The 26,129-nt window shown below is 45.3% G+C and overlaps 1 protein-coding gene, 1 non-coding gene and 1 pseudogene across 9 annotated transcripts; all 3 read right to left on the bottom strand.

The window, feature by feature from the left end:
- Positions 1–1,099: 1,099 nt before the first annotated feature.
- LOC124966296 (60S ribosomal protein L39-like) lies at positions 1,100–1,352 on the bottom strand (annotated as a pseudogene).
- Positions 1,353–6,692: 5,340 nt separating this feature from the next.
- Pabpc4 (poly(A) binding protein cytoplasmic 4) lies at positions 6,693–23,952 on the bottom strand. 8 transcript variants are annotated; one of them, XM_047562146.1, is made up of 16 exons: positions 22,831–23,952; positions 19,599–19,792; positions 18,476–18,591; positions 16,913–17,052; positions 16,462–16,556; positions 15,455–15,592; positions 14,668–14,763; positions 12,377–12,649; positions 11,967–12,039; positions 11,674–11,793; positions 11,063–11,149; positions 10,841–10,968; positions 8,886–8,979; positions 8,613–8,743; positions 8,232–8,334; positions 6,693–7,031 (listed from the first exon to the last, which is right to left on the bottom strand). In XM_047562146.1, exons 1-15 carry the CDS (start codon positions 23,021–23,023, stop codon positions 8,245–8,247), a joined length of 1,968 nt encoding a protein of 655 aa, XP_047418102.1. In that variant the 5' UTR covers positions 23,024–23,952; the 3' UTR covers positions 6,693–7,031; positions 8,232–8,244. The 8 variants fall into 8 exon arrangements, with proteins under 8 accessions (XP_047418102.1, XP_047418108.1, XP_047418098.1 ...); XM_047562152.1 differs by having other exon boundaries at positions 11,722–11,793; XM_047562142.1 differs by having other exon boundaries at positions 11,952–12,039; positions 22,831–23,951.
- LOC124968722 (small nucleolar RNA SNORA55) lies at positions 14,185–14,317 on the bottom strand. The gene has a single exon (XR_007105824.1). It is a non-coding gene; the product is annotated as a small nucleolar RNA SNORA55 (small nucleolar RNA).
- Positions 23,953–26,129: the final 2,177 nt, after the last annotated feature.

Below are 26,129 nucleotides of genomic sequence, written 5' to 3'. Positions count from 1 at the left end.
ACTGAGCTGCAACCCCAGCCCCCTGGATAAACATTTTAAAAAGCTAGACTAAGACAAAAAGAATCATGGGTAAAAAGCGTCATGAGGAATATTTAACAAAATAGGACAGGCTGGGTGTGGTGGCGCACACCAGTAATCCCAGTGGCTGAGGCAGGAAGATCACAAGTTCAAAGCCAGTCTCCGCAGTTTATCAAGGCCCTGTCTCAAAATAAAAAATAAAAAGGGCTGGGGATGTGGCTCGGTGGTTGAGCCCTCCTGGGTTCAATCCCTGGTACTGAAAAAAAAAAATGAGTGCAAACACACAACTGCCCACAATAGAAGAGCTAAAGAAGGAAGAAAACTTCTTAGTTTTTAATTTATACCCATAAAAGTAGTAAGTTTCCAGTAAGAACCTGGCGGACATCTCCTTCACCACATCAGCTATTTAAGCAAAGATAACACATCTGAGGTGCCATTGCGCGCTTCCCAGTGGATGTGCTCACTTCTGCGGTGGTGCTGCCAAAACACGTGAGCCAAACGCAGCAGGAGGAAGTATCTGCAAGCACCCACCGAAAACATCCCTACACACAACCGGCCTGCTCTCCTCAAAGATGTCGAGATCAAAAGAGACAACTAAACCCAAGAAGCTGTTTTATTTTTTTTTAATCTTTACTTATTTTAATGGTGCCAGGGATCGAACCTCTTAATCAGTGAGCCACATCTCCAGCCCTTTTTATTCTTTATTTTGAGACATGGTATTGCTAAGTTGCTTAGGGCCTCCCTAAATTGAGGTTGCCTAGAACTTGTGATCCTCCTGCCTCAGCCTCCTGAGTCACTGGGATTTAGGCGTGTGCTGCCACACTAGGCAAGAAGCTGTTTTAAGTAGGAGACCAAAGAGACTTGACGATTAAATACAAGGGACGAATCCTGGTCAGAGAAGAAAATCTGCTAAAATAAAATTACTACCAAGTGATAAATCTAAATATGGCCAGATTACAGTGTTGTGTCAATGTTCACTTTTGTGATTTTGATTGTTGTACTGTGATTATGGGAAGGAATATTCTTTGTTTTTTTTTCCTCAAGTGTTTCACATATTACTGAACCAACCACAACCTTCCCAGTTAATTCTTCCCAACTGTCCTGATGGTGCAGACATGACAAGATGATCAACCACAGCCTTGATACAGCATAAATATGTGTGCCATTTCCTGTAATTCCTTATAGACCCAGCTTGGTTCTCCTCCAATGTCTCCTCTTGGAACTGTACCTGATTTTATTACCAGTTTTCATTAGAATCCACTGGGGAATGGGACGATTTTGTTTTTGTTTCTTGGCCAAAAAACGCTTATCCCGAAAGTCTTGTGAGAAGACATGGTGAGGAACTGAATATAGCGCATGCACCACGAGGGCAGAAAAAAGAAGAGGATATTCTTGCCCTTGGGAAGTAAATATATTTGACATGCTTAGGAGTAAAGGGGCAAGGGGCATGATGACTTCAGCTTCCTCTCAAATGGTACAGGGTGAAAAAACATACGTTCATGCAATTGCATGCATGATGTGCAGAAAACGATAAAGCGTGGGGTAAAAAGTCAATCAAGAAATGGGTAAAGGATACATGACAGTTCCTCCAACTGTGCTATTTTTTTTTTTTTTGGGTGATGGTACTGGAGATTGAACCCAGAAGTATTCTATCACTGAGTCGCATCCTCAACCCTTTTTATTTTTGTTTGTTTATTTATTGGGTACTGAGGATTGAACCCAGTGGCGCTTCACCACTGAGCTACATCCCCAGTCCTTTTTGTTTTTTGAGACAGGGTCCCATTAAACTGCTAAATTGCTGAGGCTGGCCTCCAAATTGCACTCCTCCGGCCTCAGCCTCCTGAGTAGCCACATGTATCACCGTGTCTGGCACGAATTCTTCCCAAATCCTGATGTTCATGTACACCTGAGGATTTGACTGGGCCTTTTTTGCAATGGGTTTTCCCTAGGTGCTGAGGAAGATGCTAAAGAGAACTCCCTGACTCCACAAGTAGCAATTCAAGTACTCTTCTGCACACACTCCCAAAATACAACTCTCAGGAGCAGGCTGGGCACATGCTGATGGGAAGGCCTTGGGGCCTGACAGAAGCTGCAGGAGGCAGCCACAGCACTCAGCTGGACACCAGCACTGTCTCACTGGGGCCCGCTGCAAAGCCTGGCTCCTTCTCACCCACTCTCATCATCTCCAATTCCCGGTTCAGACCCCCGCGCCTGTTGGGTCCAGTTAGCAGACCCACGCATGTACACCAACACCCACCAGGCTGCACCATTGCAGGTGACACGCGGAAGCAAGGGAGGCCTTCTCACTCTGGTCTATGTGCTTAGAGGACAGTGGGGACTGGGGCCTTGTTTTGTGCTAAGATAAAACTGACTGGAAGAGCTGGGCATGGTGGCACACGTGCAATCCTAGCTAATTGGGAGGCTGACGCAGGAGCATCTCAAGTTCAAAGCCAGCCTTGGCAACTAGTGAGGCCCTAAGCAACTCAGGAGGTCCTTCTCAAAACACAAAATAAAAAGGGCTGGGGATGTGGCTCAGTGGTAGCACGCTGCTGGGTTTAATCTCTAGTAATGAAAATAGTGCCTGGCATGGAGTACAAGTTACTTAAATAAGGAACTCCAGGGCTGGGGTTGTGGCTCAGTGGTGGAGCGCTCGCCTAACATGCATGAGGCGCTGGGTTCGATCCTCAGCACCACATACAGAGCTAAATAAAATAAAGTTGAAAAAAAAGAAAGGAACTCCAATAGAATGTGGCAAATACCAGGACGGAGGATGCCATAGGAGCCAAGGCCATGGGAACCCAGAGAGACACTTATTGAACTTACAGAAGGGTCTGGAAGTTTCCAAGAAATGGCAGTGAGTGACTGAGCTGAGTTTTGACAAAAGAAGTCACATAAAATAAGTTGGAAAGGGTGCTGGGGGCAGAGGAATGGCTTGTGCAAAAACAGAAGCTTGCAGGTTCTTGTTTCCTAGAATATAAAATGGGGCTGAGGGGCAAGCTCGGACCAGAGAAGACTTCTGTCCTTTCTGATGAAACTGGACTCAATCCTGTGGATGAGGGGACTCCCTAGAATGCTCGAGGAGGGTGAGAGATCTCTGGCCGCTAGGGATGGAAGGAGAGCAGGCCTGCGGCAGGGGGACCAGTTAGAAAGTTACCCTCATTATTCACAGGAGATTTGGCAGGAACAAATGGGAGAGGAGATCCAGGATTTAAGAGATGAAGTTGCAGGATACGGTAACACACTAGGTGTGGATTACAATGAGCAGCCTGAGATGATAGGTGGCGTCCAAGCTGGGTAACTATTTAGAGGATGGCAAAATTAAATTCGACAGTACACTGAAGACAACAGTAGAAGTGACAAAATCCACTGGGACACGCTTGAGACAACCAGGCAGAAATATGTGAAAGGTCAGGTTAGGGTTAGTGGTACGAAAATCATTAGCACAGAGTGCATGTTATAAACAACTGCGCAAAGCCAGGCACGGTGCATACACCTGTAATTCTAGCGACTGAGGAGGCTGAGGTAGGAGGATGGCTAACTTGAGACCAGCCTCAGCAATTTAGACCCTGTCAATCTCCTGCCTCAGTCTCCTGAGTCACTGGGATTACACTAATGTGCCACCAAGCCTAGTCTTTCATTCTCTTTATTTTCTTCAACAGTCTTCCCAGGAAACTCCCTCAACCAGTCAAGATCTGACCAATACGAAGACTTCGTTTTCAGCTAATGGCTAATTAGCCACACTGGGCTCCTCACTACATTTTGGTCAGTGAAGTGGACATACTAGTAGGTTCTCAAAGTGAAGAGTTCCCTCTTAGGAACTCTCCAAGGAGAGCTGTCACGAGGAAACTTAGGCCCTAAATGCCTGCTCTTAGCGGAGGCAAATGAGAATAAGTCCCAGGGAAGTTTATACCCATCCACAGAGGGACACATTTGTAACCTAGCAACCTTAATCAAATACCAAAGAGGGAACATTTCTTGGCTATGCTGAATCAAATTCAGCAAAAGAGAACCCTTGATGTTTTACTATAAAAGTAGAAATGAATTGTTAATATGTGGACAACAGGAAATGTCGCACATCCTGATGCCACTCAGAAAGCCAAACTTTTATTTCAGGAATATTTTGTTTTAAATAAAGAGAACCAGCTGGGGGTGTAGATGAGTGGTATAGCATTCACCTAGCATGCACAAGCCCTGGGTTTGATCCCCAGTATTGAAATAAATATATGAACTTAGCTAATTTTTTTTTTTTTAGTAATGTGGATTGAACACGGGGCCTTGTATGCATTCTACCACTGAGCTACATCCTTCAATTAAAATGTTTAAACACTGCAGGACCCAATTCTATCACTAGAGAATTTAAGCCTTCAGTTGCTTTCCAAGCATTTTGATAACCTTTGTTTACAAGACTTACAGACCCAGTGACCAGTGACTGAGGAGGCTGAGGTAGGAGGATTCTAAGTTGGAGGTTAGCCTCAGGAACTTAGTGAGACAAAAAATTAAAATTTTTTTTAAAAAAAGTACAGAAAAGTAGGAAAAATTGTTTATCTAACAATCACTCATTCCAACTAAGCACTGTGTATAGAACATTGACCTCACTATGTAAGTTAGGTGACTACTAAAGAAAGAACAGTCCTTGTCCTCCTGAAAAATTTATTTTAGGTGTGGAAGACCAAGAGCACTTAGAATTACTAACATAAAACTCAGCTAGGCATGGTGGTACTCACCTATACAGCCAACTACTTGGGAATCTGAGGCAAGAAAATCACAGGTTTGAGGCCAGTCTAGGTAACTGTGAGATCCTATCTCAAAAGACTGCAGGTGTAGTTCAGTGGCAGAGCATCTGCCTACCATGTGCCAAGACCCTGGGTTTAATCTACAGTAATGTAAAAAAAATAAAACTTAGGTATAGGAGAACCCCTGCCCCCAATCATCTTCCCCTTTTACTTAAAATTTGAAGAACTGAGAGCAGGGGTGTAGCTCAGTGGTGGAACACTTTATCTAGTATGCTGGAGGCCCATTGGAGGGGGTGGATTTGAAGAATTCAAGGCTTAGAGAAGAGTGTGTGGGTGTAGGTGGGGCACTGCTATGTTGCCCAGGCTGGCCTTGAACTCCTGTGTTTAAGGGATCCCACCTCGGACTCCTGAGTCAATGGAATTTTAAGTGTGTACCACTGTGCTCAGTTTGGTCTTAGAGCTTAAACATTTGCACAGCAGAAATTGGACTAAAACTCCTTAGAAATTAAAGATCAAATAGAAGCAAAAGATCAAATAGAAGCAAGCACTCTGATAACTGAAGAAAAGCATACCCAGGTAAGCACAGGACAAGCCTCCAATGTCAACGCTGAGTTTCCCCGCTACATTTGCCAAGAGGGGGACCTCTGGTGCCCAGGCAAAGTAGGGTACAACTCCTCCCCAGGTGGTGTAAACCAACACCCAAACCTTTTGGGACCTTTCTAATATCAATCCTCCTCTTAATCTGCCTCCACCTCCACTGTGTGGTACTGGGGACTGAAGTGAGAGCCTCATATGCTAAGCAGGAACAGACCACTGAACTATAATCAATTTTTGAGACAAGAGTCTGGCTAAATTGCCCAGGCTGGCCTCCAACTTGGGATCTTGCTGCCTCAGCCTCCCAAGTAACTGGGATTATGGGTGCCCACTACCACTCACTTGACTCTTCCTTTTCCTAGCTATGAGTATTCCTGATCCAAAATCCTTGGGACCAGAAGTGTTTACAATTTCTAGGATTTTGGAATATTTGCATTACCACTTTGAGCATAGCCTAATCTGAAAATCCAAAATACTTGAGTTTCATGTTGGCAGTTTCAGATTTTGGATAACTTTTCCTTTGGATTAGGACTGCTCAACTTGTGTATGTTGTCTGGTACTGGGGATTGAACCCAGGGGAGCTTTACCACTGAGCCACATCCCCAAGCCCTTTTATTTTTCGAGACAGGGCTTAAATTGCTGAGGTTGGCCTCCAACTTGTGATCTTCTTGCCTCAGCCTCTGGAGTCACTAGGATTACAGGCATGTGACACCATGCCCAGCTATATGTGGTCTTATGTTAAATTAACAAAAAATGGCAGTCAGAAAATAGGGACGTCTGTGAGGGTTTTTTGATCTGTTACTAAGATCAGTCCTTAAGAAAAAGGCTGGCAAGTTCAAGGAAAGGAAACCTGTCTGGAAAACAGGGAGGGCAAGTAGACTGCAAAAGCCAGCTCTGATTGGCTGACCTTGGCCAGGTTACTGCTAAGGATCAAAGGAACCAAACACCAAGGGCTGGCATGTTTGCTGTTGCCACATGTCTACCTCCTGAGCATTTCCCATGACTAGAGGAAAACACTGGTTGCAGAATCTGGGCAACTGGGTCATCTGACTAGGAGACTGACAAACACCAACCTGTTTGTCAGGGGAAGGGGGTATTGTAGCCAGTTAGCCATATCAGAGGTCCAGATTTTACTAAGTCAGACAAAAGGTCTGCTCTGACCTTACCAGATCCAAGTATTCATGTTAAATGAACAAAAAGTAAAAATCTTACAAGAATAGAATGCAATGGGACACTGTTCAATTCACATTTAACTGTTCCACATACCATGCTCATAAATGTCAAAAGGCAGGTTCTTTTCAACCTATTCACATCCTGAAATTACTTACAGTGAAAACTGGAATTTATGGGCAGGACAGAGGAAGTTTTGTGGAGATTTTTTTCTTTATTGAGAAACTTAAGACTTGGGTACATCAAATAAAACCAATTTCTGGGGTTGGGGACAGAGGGACACGACCAAATCCCACAATAGAAAAGAAAAATTAACACTGTCCGGGCTATAGCAGAACCCAGAGAATATATTCTTATAATTGAAAAATTCTAGGCATTTTCATAATTGACCTTTTGATACAAAATGACCTAATAAATTTGCAACTTGTGGTTCTTGATGTTGAGGTCCATAGGACAAGCTAGGAAGTCTTCAAACCTTGAGCTGATTTCCATCAGGGGTTATTTGGCTTTTGAACCCTGGAAAGGAAAACACCATCGCAAATAATCAAAAGAATTTTAGCCAATCATTATTAGCACCTGGCTGATAAAGGGATCCTCAACCTCAGCACAGTTGACTGTGGAATTCAGCTGGAGCTGTCATCCTGTGCACTTGTGAGTTTACCAGCATCTCTGGCCTCTCAGTAGATAAGGCTCCTTGGGCCCTTTCCAAGACAACCAGGGCTATGCCAAGTCATGCCTACCAATGCATCAGCTCTAGCCCTTATCAAGTATTTTTTCTTGGCCTTTCTCTACCTGGAGGTACCCACCACTAGTCCTAGTTAATTAAGCTGCATTCACCCAATTTCCTACAGAATCCACAGCCCTCCTAAGTGAACTGGAACAAACCCTACATAACTCTCCCACTACATCATGATCTTTGATGCCCAGGCTTCTCTCTGCCTGTTACACTTTCAGAGCTAAGCAAAGTGTATATACATTATCTCAATGGGCCAAACCAGGAAAATGATACAGCAAAGCACTCCTGTGATCTGATTATGAGAACTTCTTGTATTTCAGACCAACAAGGTAACCAGGGAAGGAGGGTTTGAAGACTGAACCCAGGGCTTTGCACATGCTGATGTGTTTTATCACTGAGCAACAACCTCTGCCAACAATTCTTGATAAAGATCTGATCGAGTGCTCTTTACGAAGAGACCACTATTTTCTTTTTGAGATGGGGTTCTCAGTATGTTGCTTTGTAGGCTGGCCTTGAAATCCTGGGCCCAAGTAAACCTCCTGCCTTGCCTTAAGTAGTTGGGCCTATGGGTGCACACCACCACACACCCAGTTCTTTATATTTTAATTTACAACCATTCTTCTTCTTTCCATAATAACTGATCCAAGGAACAGAAAGGCTCAGGTAACAGCCTGCCAAGTTGTCAGGTTATATGGCAGAAACAGATTTTTGTGCCGTCCCTTTCAGGAGGGTAACCATGAATAAAAATTGGGTAGAAACAAGGCATAGTGGCACATGTCTGTAATCCTAGAGACTTGGGAGGTTTGGGCAGGAAGATCTGAAGTTAAGTCCAGCCTGGGTAACTCAGCCAGACCTCATCACAAAATATAAGGAAAAATGGCTGGGGATATAGCTCAGTGGTAAAAGTGCCCCTGCGTTCAATCCCTAGCACAAACAAAACACAAAACAGAAATTGGCAGAAATAAAATAGCCAAACATACGGTTTTTCCTTGTCTAAGAGGTAGCAGCAGCAACAGCGCCCACCTTCTGGGCAGCTTCTTTCTTGGCATGATGAGCCTGTAGAACTGCCACAGCTTCATCCACCTATAAGAAATCTCCAGGTTGTCAGCAACTGAGGTGGACCACTCATTTGGCCCCTCTCTAGGGTCCAGGTCCATTGATGGAATATAGATGAGTCCTGGGCTTCTGGTACTGATAGCTTTCCCACCACTAATAGCAGAAGACCCAACCACAGGAAAAACATGACAGGGGCCATAGAGGAAGCAGAGGCCTCTCTGCTATACATGGTCATGCAAGTCTCCCCCACCCCATCCCATCCTCCTAAGTTGAGAGCTGACATCACAGGTTCTAAAGCAGCTCACCTTGGAGCGGAGAGACTCGGGAGACTCCAGCATGTGTAGCAGTTCAGAGTTGTCAATCTCCAGCAGCATTCCTGTGATCTTTCCAGCCAGGTTTGAATGCATTGTTTGAATAAGCGGAAACAAACGTTCTCCTGTGGGTAAGAGAGTTAATACAAAATAAATAAATAAATAAATAAATAAATAAATAAATAAATAAAAATCAAACGAAATACCAGTGGGTAGATACTAGTATCTGAGATTGGTCACTCATCTGCAAGTACACAGGACACTCACCCAGCATCTGCTTCTGTTCTTGGGGTGGTGCTGCAGCAAGCATAGAGGCAGTTAGGGGCTCTTGCCCTTGCACATGGACTGCAGGCTGGGGTGCCTGGGAACCAGGACAGGCAGCAGGTTAGCTCAAAGGAAAGGATGCTTGACAGTAGACCATTTAACATCTACCCACTTAACTATGTGGAAGAGAAGTGGAGGTAGCTATCCTTATTCTCAAGGAACTAATTTCTGTCTTTGGGGGTTCTGAGGGGAATGCTGAGGAACAGAATGTAAAAACACAACCATCTTTAATGAAATGGCAAGCTATCAGAAGGGGGAAAGTGAGCCGGGCACAGTGGCACATGCTTGTAATCCCAGAGACTTGGGAGGCTGAGTCAGGAGGATCACAAGTTTGAGGCCAGTCTCAGTAACTTAGTGACCACCTGTCTCAAAAGGGCTGGCGTATGTAGCCCAGTAGTACATTGCCCCTGGGTTAGATCCCTTGTACACACAAAAAAAAAGGGAAAATGAAACACATACAGTAAAACAAACCTATAATGCCTAGAATGCTAGGCAAGCTTGTGCTGATGGTTTGATTTACCCAGTTACTCCAAAATAAGGCCTTCCTATAAATCAGGTCACAATGAACATTTGTGTAGGTAGCTTTTTCGTGAAAGTTCCCCTTAGGGACAATTTTGGTACAGACAGGGTCAAAGTATGCCAAACATTTACAATTATACTCTATAGCATCTTTATTATACCAGACGCTTTTGACGTACCAACAGCTTTGGGGACTGTCAACATGCAATGTTAATACTAATCACAGCCCTAAAAGTAGGGCTTTGTTGGCAAAAAAGATCTAACTTAGCATCAAGCTCTGGGAAATCTTCAAATTTGAGAACGTGGAGGAGGACAGCCCAAAAAACCATCTATCTATCAAGGAGCTTATGGGCCTGAAATGTGGATCCACCATAGATAACTGATACTGACAGAGAGAGTCATACAGGGCATGATGGTGCACATCTATAATCCCAGCAACTCAGGAGGCCGAGGCAGGAGGATCACAAGTTCAAAACCAGCCTCAGCAACTCAGTGAGGTCTTATGCAACTCAGTGAGACACTATCTCTAAATAAATAAAAGGATTGGGGATGTAGTTCAGTAAGGTGCACCTGGGTTGAATCCCAGGTACCAAGAAAAAACATTTAGTTGTGTCTTTGCTTAGGGGCATATAGCTCCTGAGGTAGCAAACTTCACTTTGGACAATCTAAACTCACCCCTGCCCCTTACCCCTTAATACCTCTTAAGCTAATTTTTTCTTTCTTTCTGAGATAAGGCCTCTATTTCCCAGGCTAATCTCAAACTCCTGGGTTCAAGTGATCATCCAGCTTCAGTCCTCAGACTACAGAATCACGCCACTGTGCCCAACTGAAGTTGAATTTCTCATCTATAAGTTGATGTTATTTCCTGCCTTAATATCTCAAAGCATCTTGCAAAGTAGTCAAGGATCAAACAGGTCAGTGGATGAAAAGTGACACGAAGGCTCAAAGACCAGGTGCAGGTATGTCATAAAAGAAAAGCAGTAATGCCAGCTACTCAGGAGTCTGAGGTGGGAAGATCACAAGTTCAAGGTTAGTCTAGGCAACTGAGCAAGACCCTGTCTCAAACTAAAGAGGGCTAGTGATGAGGCTTAGTGATAAGAGTGCTTGCCTATCATGCCCCAGATCCCATCCCCAGTACTGCAAAGAAATGAAAAAACAAAACAAAAAATCAAAACCAAAACCCAGGAAGCACCTGTTTGCCTCCTATGGGGGATGGGGGACATTTCTGGGAAGAACAATTTTAAGCCCTTTAAGGACAGTATTCAAAGCACCACACTGAACATACATGTGATACCTATTGAATGAACCAAACCCATGAATCTTTTGAAAACCAAGCAGAGATGGGGAAATCACCTCCAGCACCATTTGGTGGGCCTCACCTGCAGAGGCTGTATGGCGGGGTGAGGGCTGCGGACACTGGAGGCATACTTGTATGGTGCCACAGCCCGAGGAGCAGCAGCAGCAACTGCAGCACGCGGTGCAAGGTTTGGCACAGCTGTGGGAACGCCTTGTGGAAAGGACAAATATGATTAAAGCCCATCAGTCTGGTCAAAGACCCGTCAAATCCCATCTTTCCCCCTTCTGTGTGCATCCAATACCACCTCCAGACTGGCAGCTGTCAGTCAGCCCTTGCTGGGCGGCACCAGCCCCACCAAAGTCCATAGCCAAGCGGTCCGGGCACTCAGACCCTACAACAGACCAGCAAATGCACATCAGTGTTGGCAGCAGATGTCCAACTGGCCACGTCCCACGGAAGGAGAAAATCCAAAGCATGATCACATGACACACCACACACGGGGCCACTATTGCTACTTTCAGGGTTGAGCCAAAGGAGAACATACAACTCTGTCCACATTTTGGAATACAGGACTTTACTCTGTAAAAAAGTTTGTCTTCCCACCCTACTCAACCAAAAAGCAGGCTGCCTCTGTACTCATCCAGCTAGCAAATTTCTAAAACTAATCTTCCCACACGAGTCACCAATGAGTAGAGAATGTTAAATGTAACCAGCACAACTAGAACTCACACTGGTTCTCTCCTCCTGAGTAAAGTACCTACCTAGGCACACAGCAAAGATGACAGAACCAGGACTCAAAAAAATAAATAAATAAAACAAAAAACTTGAGCCCAACAAACTGACCAAGTGAAGGCAGAGCTAGCCATTCTGACTCCCTCCTCCCCGGGCCACGCTCCTACAGGCCAGTTTGCTCACCGACTCTCTGAGTGGTAGTAGGAAGGCCACGAGAGGCCGGAGCATTACCAGTTGGAGCCAGATGGCGAAGAGTTGGACGAGGCCCAGACTGGCGTATAGCACTTGGCATTCCTTGGAAGCCTGGTGAAAAGAGTAACAGTGATTATCATTGATAAGCAACAATGACCAGAAGATAGGCTATGCCTTGGAACGGGAGTGCAAGAAAGACAGGTAGACCAGGAATAGGCATAGGCATAATATATCCTAGATGACCAAATCACTGTACCCCCACCACCTACCTTGAGGTCTCCCACCTTGCTGCCAGCGAGGATTAGGCCTCATCTGTGCTAACTGGTTAGGTGTATAATATGGAGGTCTTCCTTGAGCCTGTAAAGAAAAAAAGAGCACTGAGCCCTTTTATATTATGGACCTGAACCAACATTAGAAAGAGGGGGGGGGGGACCCCTAAACAAAAAACCTCATCTCATTTTAACTCACCTTAGTCTACTACTTGGAATAAAGCCCACTCAAAACCTGAAGGGTCACAGTTAATGGGGGCAGTTTCACCCTACTTCTGCTACTGGGTGTGAATGTGTATAACCATAGTTAAGTCCTTTCTCATTTTACTTGAAGCGTCTTTACTCTGAAATTCTAGAGCTCTGCTATCTAAAATCCCTTCTCTCCAACCACTGCGGAAACAGCCATGATCACAGGACAGACCCACCTGTGGAACTGCTGGCACAAAGTAGCCACCAGCTGCAGGCTGGAACTGATTTAAGATGGCATTGGCAGGGAGTGCTCTCATCCCAGCCACCCGCTGCATATACTGGTTGGTCAGGTGAGCCTTTCTCTCTTCCTTCCTCTGGGCCAAGGCAACATACAGTGGCTTAGAGCCCACAATGCGTCCATTCATTTCAGTGACCGCTTTGGTTGCTTCTTCAGGAGATGAGAAGCAGACGAAGCCAAACCCTTTGCTTCTTCCATCCTCCAGCATTACCTACAAATGAGACCAGCTATTTAAGAAAAAGGTTTGTGTGCTACAGGTGGGGAGGGATGGTGACAGCAGGTTAGCTCTTTAAAAAGAGTCAAAAACCTGGACTGTCCTGTGAAGTTACCAGGATGTATAGATCAATATCACAACTGCTAAGGTACTTAGGCAATTTTTTTTAAATGGACCTAGGTAAGCTAAAGTTCCCAACTACAATGTGGCTAAAGGTAAAACTGGAAACCCTAAATATGTTTCCTAATACCTAGAAACATGACTCTTAGGTATAAGACATCTTGCTAGTACTGTTTAGCAATTTGTAGACTTCAACTAGTCCAAAATCTTGGTGGATAAAACCTGAACAGGTTTTCTTGGTTAGGAGAATGCTTCTGAAATACCACATGTGGGCAGTTATAAAGCTCCCAGCTTACCAATGACTACTATCACCATTAACTCAAAGGAAATAACATACAATTAGCTAGGAGACATTTTTATTTCTATTCTTACCTATCCCCTCAGTCTCAATTTCCAGGATGTAAGGCAAGAAAAACCATAAATAAGCCACATTACTATTGGTTCAGGCAATCTATCTCCAAATAAAGTTAGTCATCCACTGATGGCTGTTTTCCTTGTCCGAAAAGATTACTTATTAATTTCCCTGGTGCCTGTGTACGCTGGGCACATTTTGTCAGTATCTTCTTAGGGCTTTACTAAGATGCTGAGGCTGGCTTTGAACTTGCAATCCTCTTGCCTCAGTCTTCTGAGCCAGTGGGATTATAGGCATGAACCACTGCACCCAACTTGTGACTTGTTGGTACCTTAGTTCACGGCATGGAGAGCCTCCCAAAGTGGAAGCCATGAAAGTCAATGCAAGTATCAATCCAACAACTTTCTATCAACGAGGTGGGCAATAGCATGAAAACAATGCCCTACAATGATCTTGAAAGAACAAAACAATGCCATTGCTTTTTGCAATTGTCAACTTGCTAGCAGTAGAGATAAGCAAGAAAAGACTACCATCCCCTGCACAGATAGGGGACAGTCAAGCAGGTGAAGCAAATCCAGTGAGGCCAACTCACTTCTGTAACTGGTAAAAGTTCCTTTGCAAAACATTCCTACATTGGAAGCAACTTATGCTAAGGACCAAGACAAGGCCACCAAGCCTTTACCAGCCTATCTCACCTGAAGGACTTTGTCATCTGCTGCACCTGTATCAGACAGGACAGTATCTATACCAGGCCATGATCCCATACTTTAAGAAATCAGTCTGTCACATTCCCAAAGTGTGCCAAGGACATGTAGCACACATCCCCATGTGGCCAACATTCTCTTGCTCAGAGACTCAAATTTTTTATTTTTTAAAATTAGGTTTTAGACTCAGCCTCCTAACTCAACTGATATGATCCGCAAAGAACATCAAGCAAATGACACAATTACAAAACATGAAAAACCAAACTTTCCACTCCCTTTCCTTCTAAGTAAGACCATGGGAAAAGTTTCCAACTCCAGCTCCAGTTATCTTCAAAATACCTTCATGCTCAAGGAAAAAATGTGGCAGAGTTGTAGAGACAGGTCCCAAGACAAATGGAAAACAACCCATCTGGATATCCTCTGCTCATAGTGTAGCACCATCTGTCCCCAGACCAGCACGAAGCAGCAGGAATGGGAAAGATTCGGTGCTTGAGGACTGCAGGGAGGAGTTGGATCACACTCCTCACCACACTCCAGTGCTGAGAGTCAGTATAATATTAACCTAATGAAATGTCACTCTCCAGAGCATTATTCAGTTGAGTAACTGAACAGAAGGAGGAGTTTGCTGGAATAATGTGGCCATTCTTTGAACTATCAACTCAATTTAGACTCTTCAATGAAACACATGACAATAAACCTGTAAGAGTTCTGCTCCCCCACAACCCTCTCTACTGCTAGGGTTTGAACCAGGGCCTCACACATGTAGGGCAAAAGGCTCTGACACTGAGCTACATCCCAGAATACTCTGCATTCAATCCCCAAATCTCACACTAAAATACCTTAGCACTGGTGATTGATCCAAAAGGAGAAAATTCTTTCCTTAATTTCTCATCATCAATGGTGTCATCCAAGTTCTTAATGTAGAGATTCACCCCCTGAAGAAGAACCACTGTTAGTCGCACTGATACACAGATTATAAGACAGCGATTTCCAAACTGTGGTCCTCGAGCCAGTAGCAGCACCAGCATCTTTGAGAACTTGTTAGAGAAATGAAAATACATGGGTCTGACACTAAACCCAATGCAACAGGAATTCCACTGTTAGAACCAAGCAATCTGTGTTTTACCAAGTTCTGCAGATGATTCTGGTACTAGCACAAAGCTGAGAGACTATTTCCCCAAGACTGACCGGTCCATCAATGAATTCACATCTTATCCTTCCCCACAGGTGCTAGTGGCTAACCACTCATTCTTACAGGGTTCCTCTTTGCCATCATTCCAAAGGGCCATTTTTAAAAGAACCTACACAGTTAAAAGTAAATAACTTTTCTGTGGGAGATCAAATGGAGTGCCTGGCACATAGTAGGCAAATGCCCTAGCACTGAGCTACATCCCCAGCCCACCTACACAGCTAAAAATAATGAGCTGAGGTTTCTGAAACAGAGAAAGTCCCTAAATGAATAATCTTTTGCCCCTGTTCAATAATTGTCCTATTTGGTAGTTCTATATCCTCGAAGAAGTACAGACTCCAAGGCCCCAAAGAGAAAGTCTGATAAAACATAAAGGTGGCTTTACAAATATGTCATAGAAAATACCCTATTTGTAGGCTGGTTCAACACCACCTCACCTGGTATCGACTAATTCTCTCCTGTTTCAGTTGCTCAAATTTCCGTTTTAATTCAGCCTGGCGTTCTACTTTCTTCTGTGCACGGCCTACGAATATGACTTTCCCACTGATTTCTTTTCCATTCATCTCTTCCACCGCCTAGAAAGAAAATGTCCATCTTTAAAACCAAGTTTCAAAGAAAAAGGCCTTGCTGAGGAGTGCTTTTTTTTCCCTTTGATGGTACCAGGGGTTGAACCCAAGAATACTCTACAACTGAGCTATATCCCAAGGCTGGTCTATCACTTGTAATCCCTCCTGCCTCAGCCTCCCAAATAGTTGGGATTACAGGCATGTACCACTGCTTGTGACTTTTCCAACCAAGTACTGAGAGAAAACCTTTCCAATAGGACTAAAAATAATTCCATCTCTGAAGCCAGCTAAATGAATTTCAAATCCCTCATTTGTTAAAAGAGGGGTTAATACCTAAGTGGGTTATTGGTCCAGATAACAAAGGAAAACAAAAACAAAACCCAACACAGTACAAATAAATACAAGCATAGTGACATGATCCTAGGTTGATATTCTGGTTGTTACTAAATTTCCCAGGTTCTCTTATGGTTATATTTAGTGAAGTGATTATATATAGAGAGAGCCTATCAAATTGCTTTGCTCCTAAGTAGCTATCAGCTCAACTCTCTGGATTTTAGTTCCCTCATCTATGAATGGAAAAAAGCACCTGCCCTTTTTTTTTTGCAGTGCCAGGATCTATCCCAGGGCCTTGCGCTTGCAAGGCAAGCACTATACCGACTGAGCAATCTCCCCAGCCCTACCTGCCCTATTTTTATCAAGAGTTGACAAGTATATGCCAGGCTTTGTAAATAGTTAAATGATATATTAAATGTGAACACACCCCAAGATGATCCCAGAGTACAGTAACTGCACCACTACCACCCAGGTGGTTTCTGCTCTATTATGTGCTACAAAACACTCTGTCCACAAATTCTTCCTGACCCTTATGATACTCTTACCTTATTGGCATCCTCATGTTTTTCATAACTCACAAAGCCAAAGCCTTTGGACTTCCCACTGGAATCTCTCATCACCTTGACACTTAGGGTCTTACCTATTACCAAGAAATAACTATTAGTGAAACCATCTATACCACAGTTCAAGGAGACAAAGCATCTCTAGGAACTTGAAGCAAACCTGACTAAACCTAGATGGATCTAAGACAGAAAGGGACACCATGCCTGGTCTATTTCTTTCTAACCAAGTAGCTAAGATGATTGCAAAGACAGAAGAAGGCAGGATGAAGCCAAGAGTTGAGGTCTGGAGTCTGTCTATATCCACCTGTGACCTCTGTCACAGTGTTTTATTTCTGGGTCTGAGTGCTTTCTCTCTTAAGTAACATAAAATGATTCTAGGGCTGGTGGACTACATAAATAAGGGAAGAAGGTGGGGGCAAGAACCCCAACTTACCAAACTGGCTGAATAGTTCTTTCAGATTCTCATCATCGATCTCTTCCCCAAAGTTTTTGATATAAACATTGGTGAATTCCTTAGCCTTGGCTCCAAGTTCAGCTTCGCGCTCTTTGCGGGACTTGAATCTACCCACAAACCTACAAAGAAACCATAAAAAATAGTGATCACCCAGGAAAACAAAATATGGCTTCCAGGGGCCCAAAGGAATGCAGGTTAAAGGCTGACAGGAGAGTTTTAAAACACATGAGGACCCCCATCCACCACCAAGAAAAGCTCAGAGATGTCCCAAGTCCCCAGCAGAAAGAGAAAGAGGCAGGACTACCCTGCGAGGACCAGCCCCAGGGCTCCTGGCTCAGACCAGGGCTACTCCTACCACATCATATTGCCTTCGTGAAGAAACCTGACGACCAGGTTTTTAAAACGTTCATTTCTGTGCATCTATGTAAATGCATAGAAAAGGTCTGGAAGGATATAAACCAAACTGTTAACAGTGGTTAGTCTCAGGAGTGAGATTGTTGGATGAAGAGCTAGCCTTGGTGGTGTTTTTTTGGGCAGTACCGGAGACTGAACCCAGGGGAACACTGAGCTGTATTCCCCAGCAATCCCCCACCTTTTTTTAGAATGAGACAGGGTCTTGCTAAGTTACCCAGGTTGGTCTAGAACCTGCAATCCTCTTGTCTCAGTCTTCTGAGTCTCCAGGATTACAGGTATGGGTCACCACACCCAGCTAACCTTTCCTTATTACTACATTTGTTTTGGTATACTTGATAGAAAAATATCTCCATACACTGAACATTTTTCTATCTCTTTCTAGTGACAGCTGCACAACCCCAATAAGCAGAGAGACATTATAAACACAACCCATCCTCTGGTCTATTCAACACCATAAAGGACAGAAATGACTTTTGCTTTAATAGCCAAGATGTGTAATTCCTTCTCTTCCCAGCATGGCTCTAAGTCCCCTCTCCCCATTCCACAGTAACAACCACACCAGAGCAACAAGATGTTATGAAGTGTTTCAACAAAGCAATGGGGTTTTTCTTGTAACCAAATTTAGTATTACTGTGGAACCAACCTTATATTAGTCAGTCATAGGTTAAGAGAATGGAGAACTAGAAGGATAATTTGGCATCAACAACTAGCGAGAGACCCATGGACAGACCTGAGTCAAAGGACAGCCAAGGTCACATAGCTAGTATACAGCTCCTGGTCAGCCCAGGGCCCTCTCCACTCTGCTGCTGGCCAAGGCCCCTGCTCAGAGTGGGCTTAGAGCTGCCTTCCAGCCAGCCCCAGTTGCCGATGCTCACAAAACCCACAGACGGATGCCTTTAAGGGAGAGGCGGCAGGCAGGCCATGGCTTGGGCAGGAAGCCCACCTTGGCGAGTCAAAAGGGCTGCCATGGCTCAGGCAGGGAGACTCACCAGCCCTGGAGTGGAGAGGTAGGAGCAGGCCACACTTGGGCCGAGAGAACCAGTAGCCGCCTTGTGTGTGCCAGTTAATACCGAGGTGGGGCCACAGCTGGCTCATGCGATGGTTGTTGCTCCAGACTGGGACACTCACACTTTGCGGTCATTGAGGAGCATGCCATTCATCTTCTCGATGGCCTTGTCGGCAGCCTCTTGGGTCTCGAAGTGGACAAAGGCATAACCCTTAGATCCGTTCTCATCACACACTACCTGTCAAAGAAAAGGCAGACCACTTTAGCACCACTCATCCGCTCCAGAGATGTACTCATGGTCCAAGGCAGCCAACTCTATCAGCTATGCCCTTTCTAACACTTACAGGCACATAGAGTGAGTGTACACCACTTTCTAACACTTTCTAACACTTACAGGCACATAGAGTGAGTGTACACCACTTACAAATGGTTGCCACCAGTAGGCTGCTTCTGTTCCAAATGTTTTCTTGTTCACTTTTATTAAAAAATTTAAGAGATCTGGGTGCAAACTATAGTGCTGCAGAAAAACCATTTCCTCAGCCCACAAAAGAATTTTAGTCTTGTGTACTGTCAAGCATATAAAACATCACTATGCAAGTTTTACAAAGCACTCCACATAAACTGATGTTTGGAAGGCAGGCATGGTAGTGCATACCTGTTCACCCAGACTTGGGAGGCCAAGGGAAGGTGATTGCAAATTTGAGGCCAGCCTGAGCAAGTGAGCCCTTGTCTCAAAAAATAAAGGCTAATGTATCAGACACAGGTGGCATATACTTGTAAACCCAGTGACTCGAAGAGGCCAGCCTGGGAAACTCAGTGAGCCCCTGTATCAAAATGAGGAGTAAAAAGGGTTGGGGAATGTAGCTCAGTGGTAAAGTGTCCCTGAGTTCAATCCTAAAAACCAAAAACAGTATAGCAGAAGCTTAAAGTAAGCTTCCTGGAGAATGGATACTTCTTTGGTCATCACTTTCCCCTTATTCACCATAAAAACATTTTGAGGCTTCTAAAGCTAGAAAACAGAAGGCATATTTCAGGATAAGGGAAGAATAAATGAACCATAAAGCACCTGCTGGTCATGCTGGATTGTGCCCCAACACTAAACCTATAGAACTTTAAAAATTCCATTTCCAGCACTTTGAAAATTACCATACTCCCTTGCCCCCAATTCCAAGGCAGTTCCCCATTTGGTATTTTGTTTTGAAGATTCAATAATTATTCTACTGAAATCTTTTTATCAATGTTTACCTTGCAGGACAGAATGTTCCCAAAAGCAGAGAAAGTATCATAAAGTGCCTTGTTATCTATAGATTTGTCCAGATTCTTGATGAAGACGTTTCCCACACCCGATTTTCTCAAAGAGGGATCCCTCTGAGACCACATGATACGGATTGGCTTTCCCTTAATCACATCAAAGTTCATGGTGTCCAAGGCCCTCTCAGCTGGAATAGAGAAATACATTTTAATCAAGGATGTAAAACATAACTCACAGAGGTGACTGTTATAAGATTACAAGAACAGATTACTCCAATGCTTTTCTAAGTAATCACTGATAAAGTCAACTCTGCTGCAGCAGCATTCACAGCACCAAGGTCAGATAATACCTCACTTTTGAATAAGTTTTACCATTTATAGAGACTTGCAGTCTATGTTCTCAGCGATTTAGGTAGGATGATTTAAATTTTCATTTTATAAAATATTCATGTTCAGAGTGGCCTTTTGTTTTGTTTTTGAGGTACTCAGGATTGAACCCAGGGCCTGGTGCAGGGTAGGCAAGTGCTCTGCAGGGTGGCTAAGTTGTAATATTTAAGACTATCATTTCTTGATGCTATCCCTAAATTCAGCGCAGCTTCTTTGGTGGTACTGGGAATTAAACCCACAGCTTTCTCCAGGGTAGGCAAGCACTCTACCACTGAGCTACAGTGGTCCTTTTTAAAAATTTGAGACTGGGTCTTGCTAAAAGTTGCCTAGGCTGGTCTCAAACTTGCAGTTCTCCAGCCTCAGCATCCAAGTAGCTGGATTACAGGTTTGGGCCATTGTGCCTGGCATCAGCCCAGTTTCTTAATAATTTCAATTTCTGAGAACAGAAAGCGACTTAGACAAAAAAGCATCAGTTATCAAAATGGACACTATTGCTGGGTGTGGTGGCGCATGTCTGTAATCCCAGTTGAGGCAGGAGGATCCTGAGTTCAAAGTCAGTCCCAACAAAAGTGAGGCACTAGCAACTCAGTGAGACCCTGTCAGTAAATAAAATACAAAATAGGGCTGGGGTGTGATGTGGCTCAGTGGTTGAGTATCCCTGAGTTCAATCCCTGATCCCTCTCCCCAAAAAAGGATATTATTAGTCACACATGAAAATGATCTGTCATCATGGCAAGAGGGATGAAACCAACACACCCAGAAGTGGCTGGTGTGGGCCTGCACCTGATGGTATCTAGGCCTGCGGAAGGAAGATCTCATCTGAGTTTTATGAATTCTAGGAATTCAACTGCCTTGGTTGATTGCATTCTCCATCCAGTGCATTGGGCACTTTCTTAGCTTCCATATCAAGACCATGTGTATACCACAGACTTGTAAAGGACCAGAGGCTCTATATATATATATGTGTGTGTTTTTATTACAGATATCTCATCATCTGATAGCCAGAACACTTTCCTTCACTGGTGGCAAGGACACCCAGATCTGGTGGCAATTATTCCTTGTTATCTCACTAGTGACTGCACTGAATCAGTGACATCACCCAGAACCCCTTCCATGAAAGAATTAAAGGACTCGAGGAACCTATTCTTTGCCTCAAAGCATCTCATTTAAAAGGAGGACAAAACTCTCCAACTCTGTCCCTCATCTGCCCAATCAGCAAAAGGAATCTTTCCCTCATTTCCAAACACCTTTCCAACTTCCTCAGAAGGTGTGCACATTTGTATGGGAGATGACCAGGGAAAAGAGACAAGGGGGCAGATCTAAGCCAGAAAAGTTCAGGTACAGAGGGGATTTTGCTTGGTGGAGACCATCTGATAAACTCAGTTTGGGACTTCAAACTACTTCATCAATTAGCATTAAAGGAGTTCATTCCAACTGTCCAATAGACAGTTCCTGGTCTATTTCCAGTCAGTACTGCACAAGGCAAGTCTGACAAATTTGGCTACACTTATTTATAGCAGGGAGAAGTCCTACAGAGGTATGTGTTGGCAGACACACACTGACCAATGGCTTCTGCTATCTCCAAGTGACACGACTTTTGTTCAGAAGAGTCAAGGAGGCAGGCAACAGCTAATGTACCCAATACTCCACCTCAAAAGTCACATTCAACTACCTTCTTTGTGTTCTGAAGCCAGAACTCAGCTCAGAGCACACTGGATTGACAATAAGTAGCAATATTTTGTCAACTAGTCCAATTCTGTTCTCAGCTGCAAGCTGGGCAAGCAACATTCTCTGCATCATGGACACTGAACAAAGTGGGGACAAAAATAATAGGGACCTGGAGATCCTCTGACACAAAATGGTCTGTTTCTCCCAGCAATGTCTCTGCAGTTGTTCCCTCTTAATCTGGAGTCACGTGCAGCCCCTGATTAGGTTTCTTCTGGACTCACTTGTGCCACGCCTGCAGCATACCTCTCCACTGCTCAGACCATCTGGGTGGCAAAACCCTGTACTGAAAGTCCGAACCTGAACTCCAATCTCTTGTAGTTCCTTTTCCTTCAGAGGAGTCCTATTTTCTTCAGGATGAAGTAAAAGGATTTTCACTAAAGCACTGTTCACAGGTGAGGCAATAATTACCACCAGCCCAGTGGATTTTCAAGTCCTTGACTCCCCTGGGAGCCCCAGATTATTTGGATACCATTCTCCACAGCCTAGAGTTTCATCCAGAGCAGAGACCTCCTCCACACCAGTGACAAACATTTTAAGGAGCTGGCCCAGCACATGTAGCTCTGGTGACACCAACTCAAGTTCCTTGAGGCCAGTGTACAAGATTGTTCCCCTTGCTTCCTACCTGCCCCAAGTTATCCCTTATCAGGACAAAATCAAGTTAAAGATGGGGAGGGCTAGGAGGGCAGCAATCTGAAGCTTCTGCAAGGGCACTGTTTTAACTGGCCTGTGTTTGAGGGGCACCTGCCCATGCCCACTGAACAGGCCAGGGAGGTTCTGCAGAAGCTCAACCTAACTTGGGCAGAACCAGACACACTGGATAAAAAAATCACTTCATTCAGATCCGGATTTGCAGCTTCCTAGCATTCCCGACCACCACCATTACCTACGTAAGCCAAGGTCATCCAGTTGGCAAGAGGCAGAATCAAGTCTGAAACTCTGGTTATGACAACAAGCCAGGCTATGTGCTCTCAATGCCTGCATCCTGCGTCCCTCTATGGCTTCTGTGACAACATGCTGTCCTGATTCCCCCTCCCTGGCAGGAGGGCCCTGCTTAGATGACTCCTAGTGTCCCCTGAGAGCCTACGAACATGTAGGCACGACTTCTACTCACCGTCGGCAGGCTGCTGGAAGTTGACGTAGGCATAACCCAGGGAGCGGCGGGTGATCATATCTCGGCAGACCCGGATGGACAGCACAGGCCCCGCAGGACTGAACTTTTCATACAGCATGGCCTCGGTGACGTCCGAGTGCAGGTCGCCCACGTACAGGGAGGCCATGGGGTAGCTGCTGGCGGCAGCGTTCATCTCCCCGCCCCCCACCACCCCGAGCCCCGCCAGGAGGACTTCTTACAGGGCCCACCGCAGGACAAAAGGGGCTTCTCTCGGAGCCGTGGCCCACGCCGCGGCTCACAGGTGGCACAGAGCGAGGCTGGGAGAAGCTGCAGTAGGGAGGCTCAGAGGCAGGACGGGAGAGTTCGGGCAGCTCACTCGGGACCGCAAAACCTCAGACAAAGGCTCTCAAAAACAATATGGCCCTCTCCGGGAGTTTGTAGTTTCCAGCTGTCCTGGCTCGAAGCTCCAAATCTCAGAAATCAAAAAAAAAAAAAAGTGGGGAATCCCCTTCCTCAGGGGCAAAAATTCTTCAAGAGGCAGCCAGATGCTACCCACGGCGGCCTTGGGGACACGCGTTTCTCGATAAATATAGGCCCCGGGCTCCCGGCGGTTTAAGATTACAACAGCCAGGGAAGGGGGAAACCGAATCTTTGCGGGTGCCGACTCCGCCAGCCCCGGGCGGGAGGCGGCAGCGAAGGACAGCGCGGACACGTGGTGCGCCGGCCGGCGGCGGGGGTGAGGGCGAGGGCGCGGGGCTGCCACGCGGCGCGGACGGACGGACGGACGGACGGACGGAGGCGCGCGGACGCGGCAGGCCGGCGCGCGGGCGGGCGGGCTGCTCACCACCGGACCGACGGACAGGCACCGACGGACGCCGAGCGCGGCGGCAGCGGGCGCGGGCAGGCCGGAAGCGTGCGAAAGTGACTTCCCCGCGGGCTCTCCGAGGAGGACTCGCTTTTTCTTTTCCTTTTTCTTTTCTTTTTTTTAGGTTTTGAAGCGTTTTCAGGTTTTTTTTATCTTTTTCTCTTTTTTGCTTCAGGCTACTGAGCCCGAAAGCGGCGCTGGCGGCGGCTACCCGGGGCGGAGAGAGGGGGCTGGGGCAGCCACCGCTCCATTTATACCCGCCCGCCCCGGGCGCTGCTGGTCGAAGGGCGCCTTGCGACCTGGGCGCAGTCGTGCCCGCCCACTCGGCCCGGGGGCCCGAGGCGGGGCGGCCACGCGAGAGCGACCCGGCGGGGCCGCGCAGCGCCACAGCGACCCCTGGCGCGCGGAGGACCGCCCTGCCGGCGGCTTCGGAAGACCCCGGGGCCTCTTTCCATAATGATGAGATTAAAATGCCCCTCCCGCCGTCTTCCGGGAATAGGACCCAAAGGTGACCTACCCCACCCAAACGCAGGTTTAAAACATCAATGGAATGCCTAATTGTAAGATAAAGGGACATAAAATAAATTGCAATGAAATAATAGGGCTCAATATGTGAATATTTGAGCCCAAGTACACAAGCAGATATATTGAAGTATTCAGAATACCATGACCTTGAGGTAGAATGGTAGAGGGCGCTAGAAATGCAGTAGTTACTATAGGGATGAGACTGATAAAATGAGCAAATTTTGATAAGGCTTGGCTAAAACAAAGCAGAATCATCCCTTCTGTTTACACGCCAGTGGCATTCCTGGAGATTTAGTTTGTACTTAAGGACTCAAAAAATACTTTATGTTTTTATGTAAAAGGAAGTTAGTGCGTAGGCTTTTTTTAATCTAGTGGAGGTCTGGCAGGTCATTTGAAAGTCATGTAACCTTATGGGACTTTATTATATGGGACTGTCTCCAGATCCCTTTCTTTATAGATGCCAGGAACCACCTTCCCATCTTCCTGGCAACCAGAACCAGATATTATCAAAAGGCACGCAGATATCCCCCTTGAAAAGCACTTCTTTAAGTAAATGAATAAAGAAATACGAGCTATACACTCATTCATTCAGTCCAGTAAACGGCTTATGAGAGCCTTCTCTATACCGGTGCTGGGGGTGCCATAGGGAACAGGACGGAGGAAGTCCCCCATGGAGTTTACAGCCTTCCCTTCTTCCGACCCCCTCAAAATACTGGGGAATGAACCCAGGGGCACTTTACCACCGAGCTCATTAAATTGCTGAGGCTGACATCAGTTTGTGACCCTCCTTTCTCAGCCTTCCACAGAGTTTATATTCTAGTAAGTGTTTTTTTGTTTTTGTTTTGTTTTGTGTTGTACTAGGGATTGAATCCAGGGGTGCTCAACCACTAAGCCACATCCCCAGGCTGCTTTTTATTTTTTATTTTGATAAAATTGCTTAAAGTCTTACTAAATTGCTTAGAGTCTTGCTAAATTACTGAGACTGATATTGAACTTGCGATCCTCCTACCTCAGCCTCTCCAATGCTGGGATTACGGGCATGCCCCCCACTGCCCACACCCCCTGATTGCGGTTGGAAGTAAATTAAATCAAGAAATTATGTGGGTGCTGGTGGCTCATGCTTGTAATCCCAGCACTGGGGGAGGTCGAGGCAGGAGGATCCCAAATTCGAAGCCAGTCTGGGCAATTTAGTGAGCCCCTAAGCAATTTAGCTAGATCCTATGTCAAAATAAAAAATAAAAAATTCTGGGGATGTAGGGGATAAAGCGTCCCTGTGTTAAATTCTACCCTCCCCCCAAATCAAGAAACTGTCATGGAGTGCTTCTTCTAGATTTAATCCCCTCCTGAAGGAAGTCTTTGAAGACCACCCACTAGTCTAAAGTAGTCTGCAGGCAATGTTAATCACTATCTCACCATCCTGTCTTCCTGTCTTCAAGGATCATACTACTGGCTAAAATTATGTTCCTATAAAATTGAGCATTTGCTTGACCTGGTGGTACACGTCTGTAATCCCAGCAACTCAGGGAGGCTGAGGCAGATTTGAAAGTTCAAAGTCATCCTCAGCAATTTAGGGAGGACTTAAGCAACTTAGTTAACCCTCTCTCAATTTAAAATATAAAAGAACTGGGAATATGTCTCAGTGGTTAAGAGCCTTGGTTTCGATCCTGTGTACCCTCCCCAAGAAAAATTTAAAAAAGGTTGAGCATCCCTAATCCAAAAATCTGAAGTCCAAAATACTCCAAAACTGGAAACTTTTTAAGTACCCACATAACCCACAAGTGGGAAATTCGGCACCTGACTTCATGTGACAGGTCAGAGTCGGAAGAGAGGCACACAAAAACAATTGTACAAAATTATCTTCAGCTGGGAAAGGTGGCGCATGCCTGTAGTCTCAGCTACCTGTGGAGGC

This window comes from Sciurus carolinensis, chromosome 1, assembly GCF_902686445.1.
Source record: "Sciurus carolinensis chromosome 1, mSciCar1.2, whole genome shotgun sequence".
NCBI classification, from domain to species: Eukaryota; Metazoa; Chordata; class Mammalia; order Rodentia; family Sciuridae; genus Sciurus; species Sciurus carolinensis.
This window is presented reverse-complemented; position numbering and strand designations above follow the sequence as displayed.

Bases quoted from the DNA above. Each gene is read 5' to 3' on its own strand.
- Pabpc4 (XM_047562142.1), bottom strand. From the start codon at position 23,023: ATGAACGCTGCCGCCAGCAGCTACCCCATGGCCTCCCTGTACGTGGGC. The intron at 12,650-14,667 runs GTATTTTAGTGT...TCTCATTTGTAG, and splicing joins GATCAATCACCAGTGCTAAG to GTAATGCTGGAGGATGGAAG. The intron at 12,040-12,376 runs GTGGGTCTGTCC...TTTTCTTTACAG, and splicing joins TTGTGCCAGCAGTTCCACAG to GCTCAAGGAAGACCTCCATA.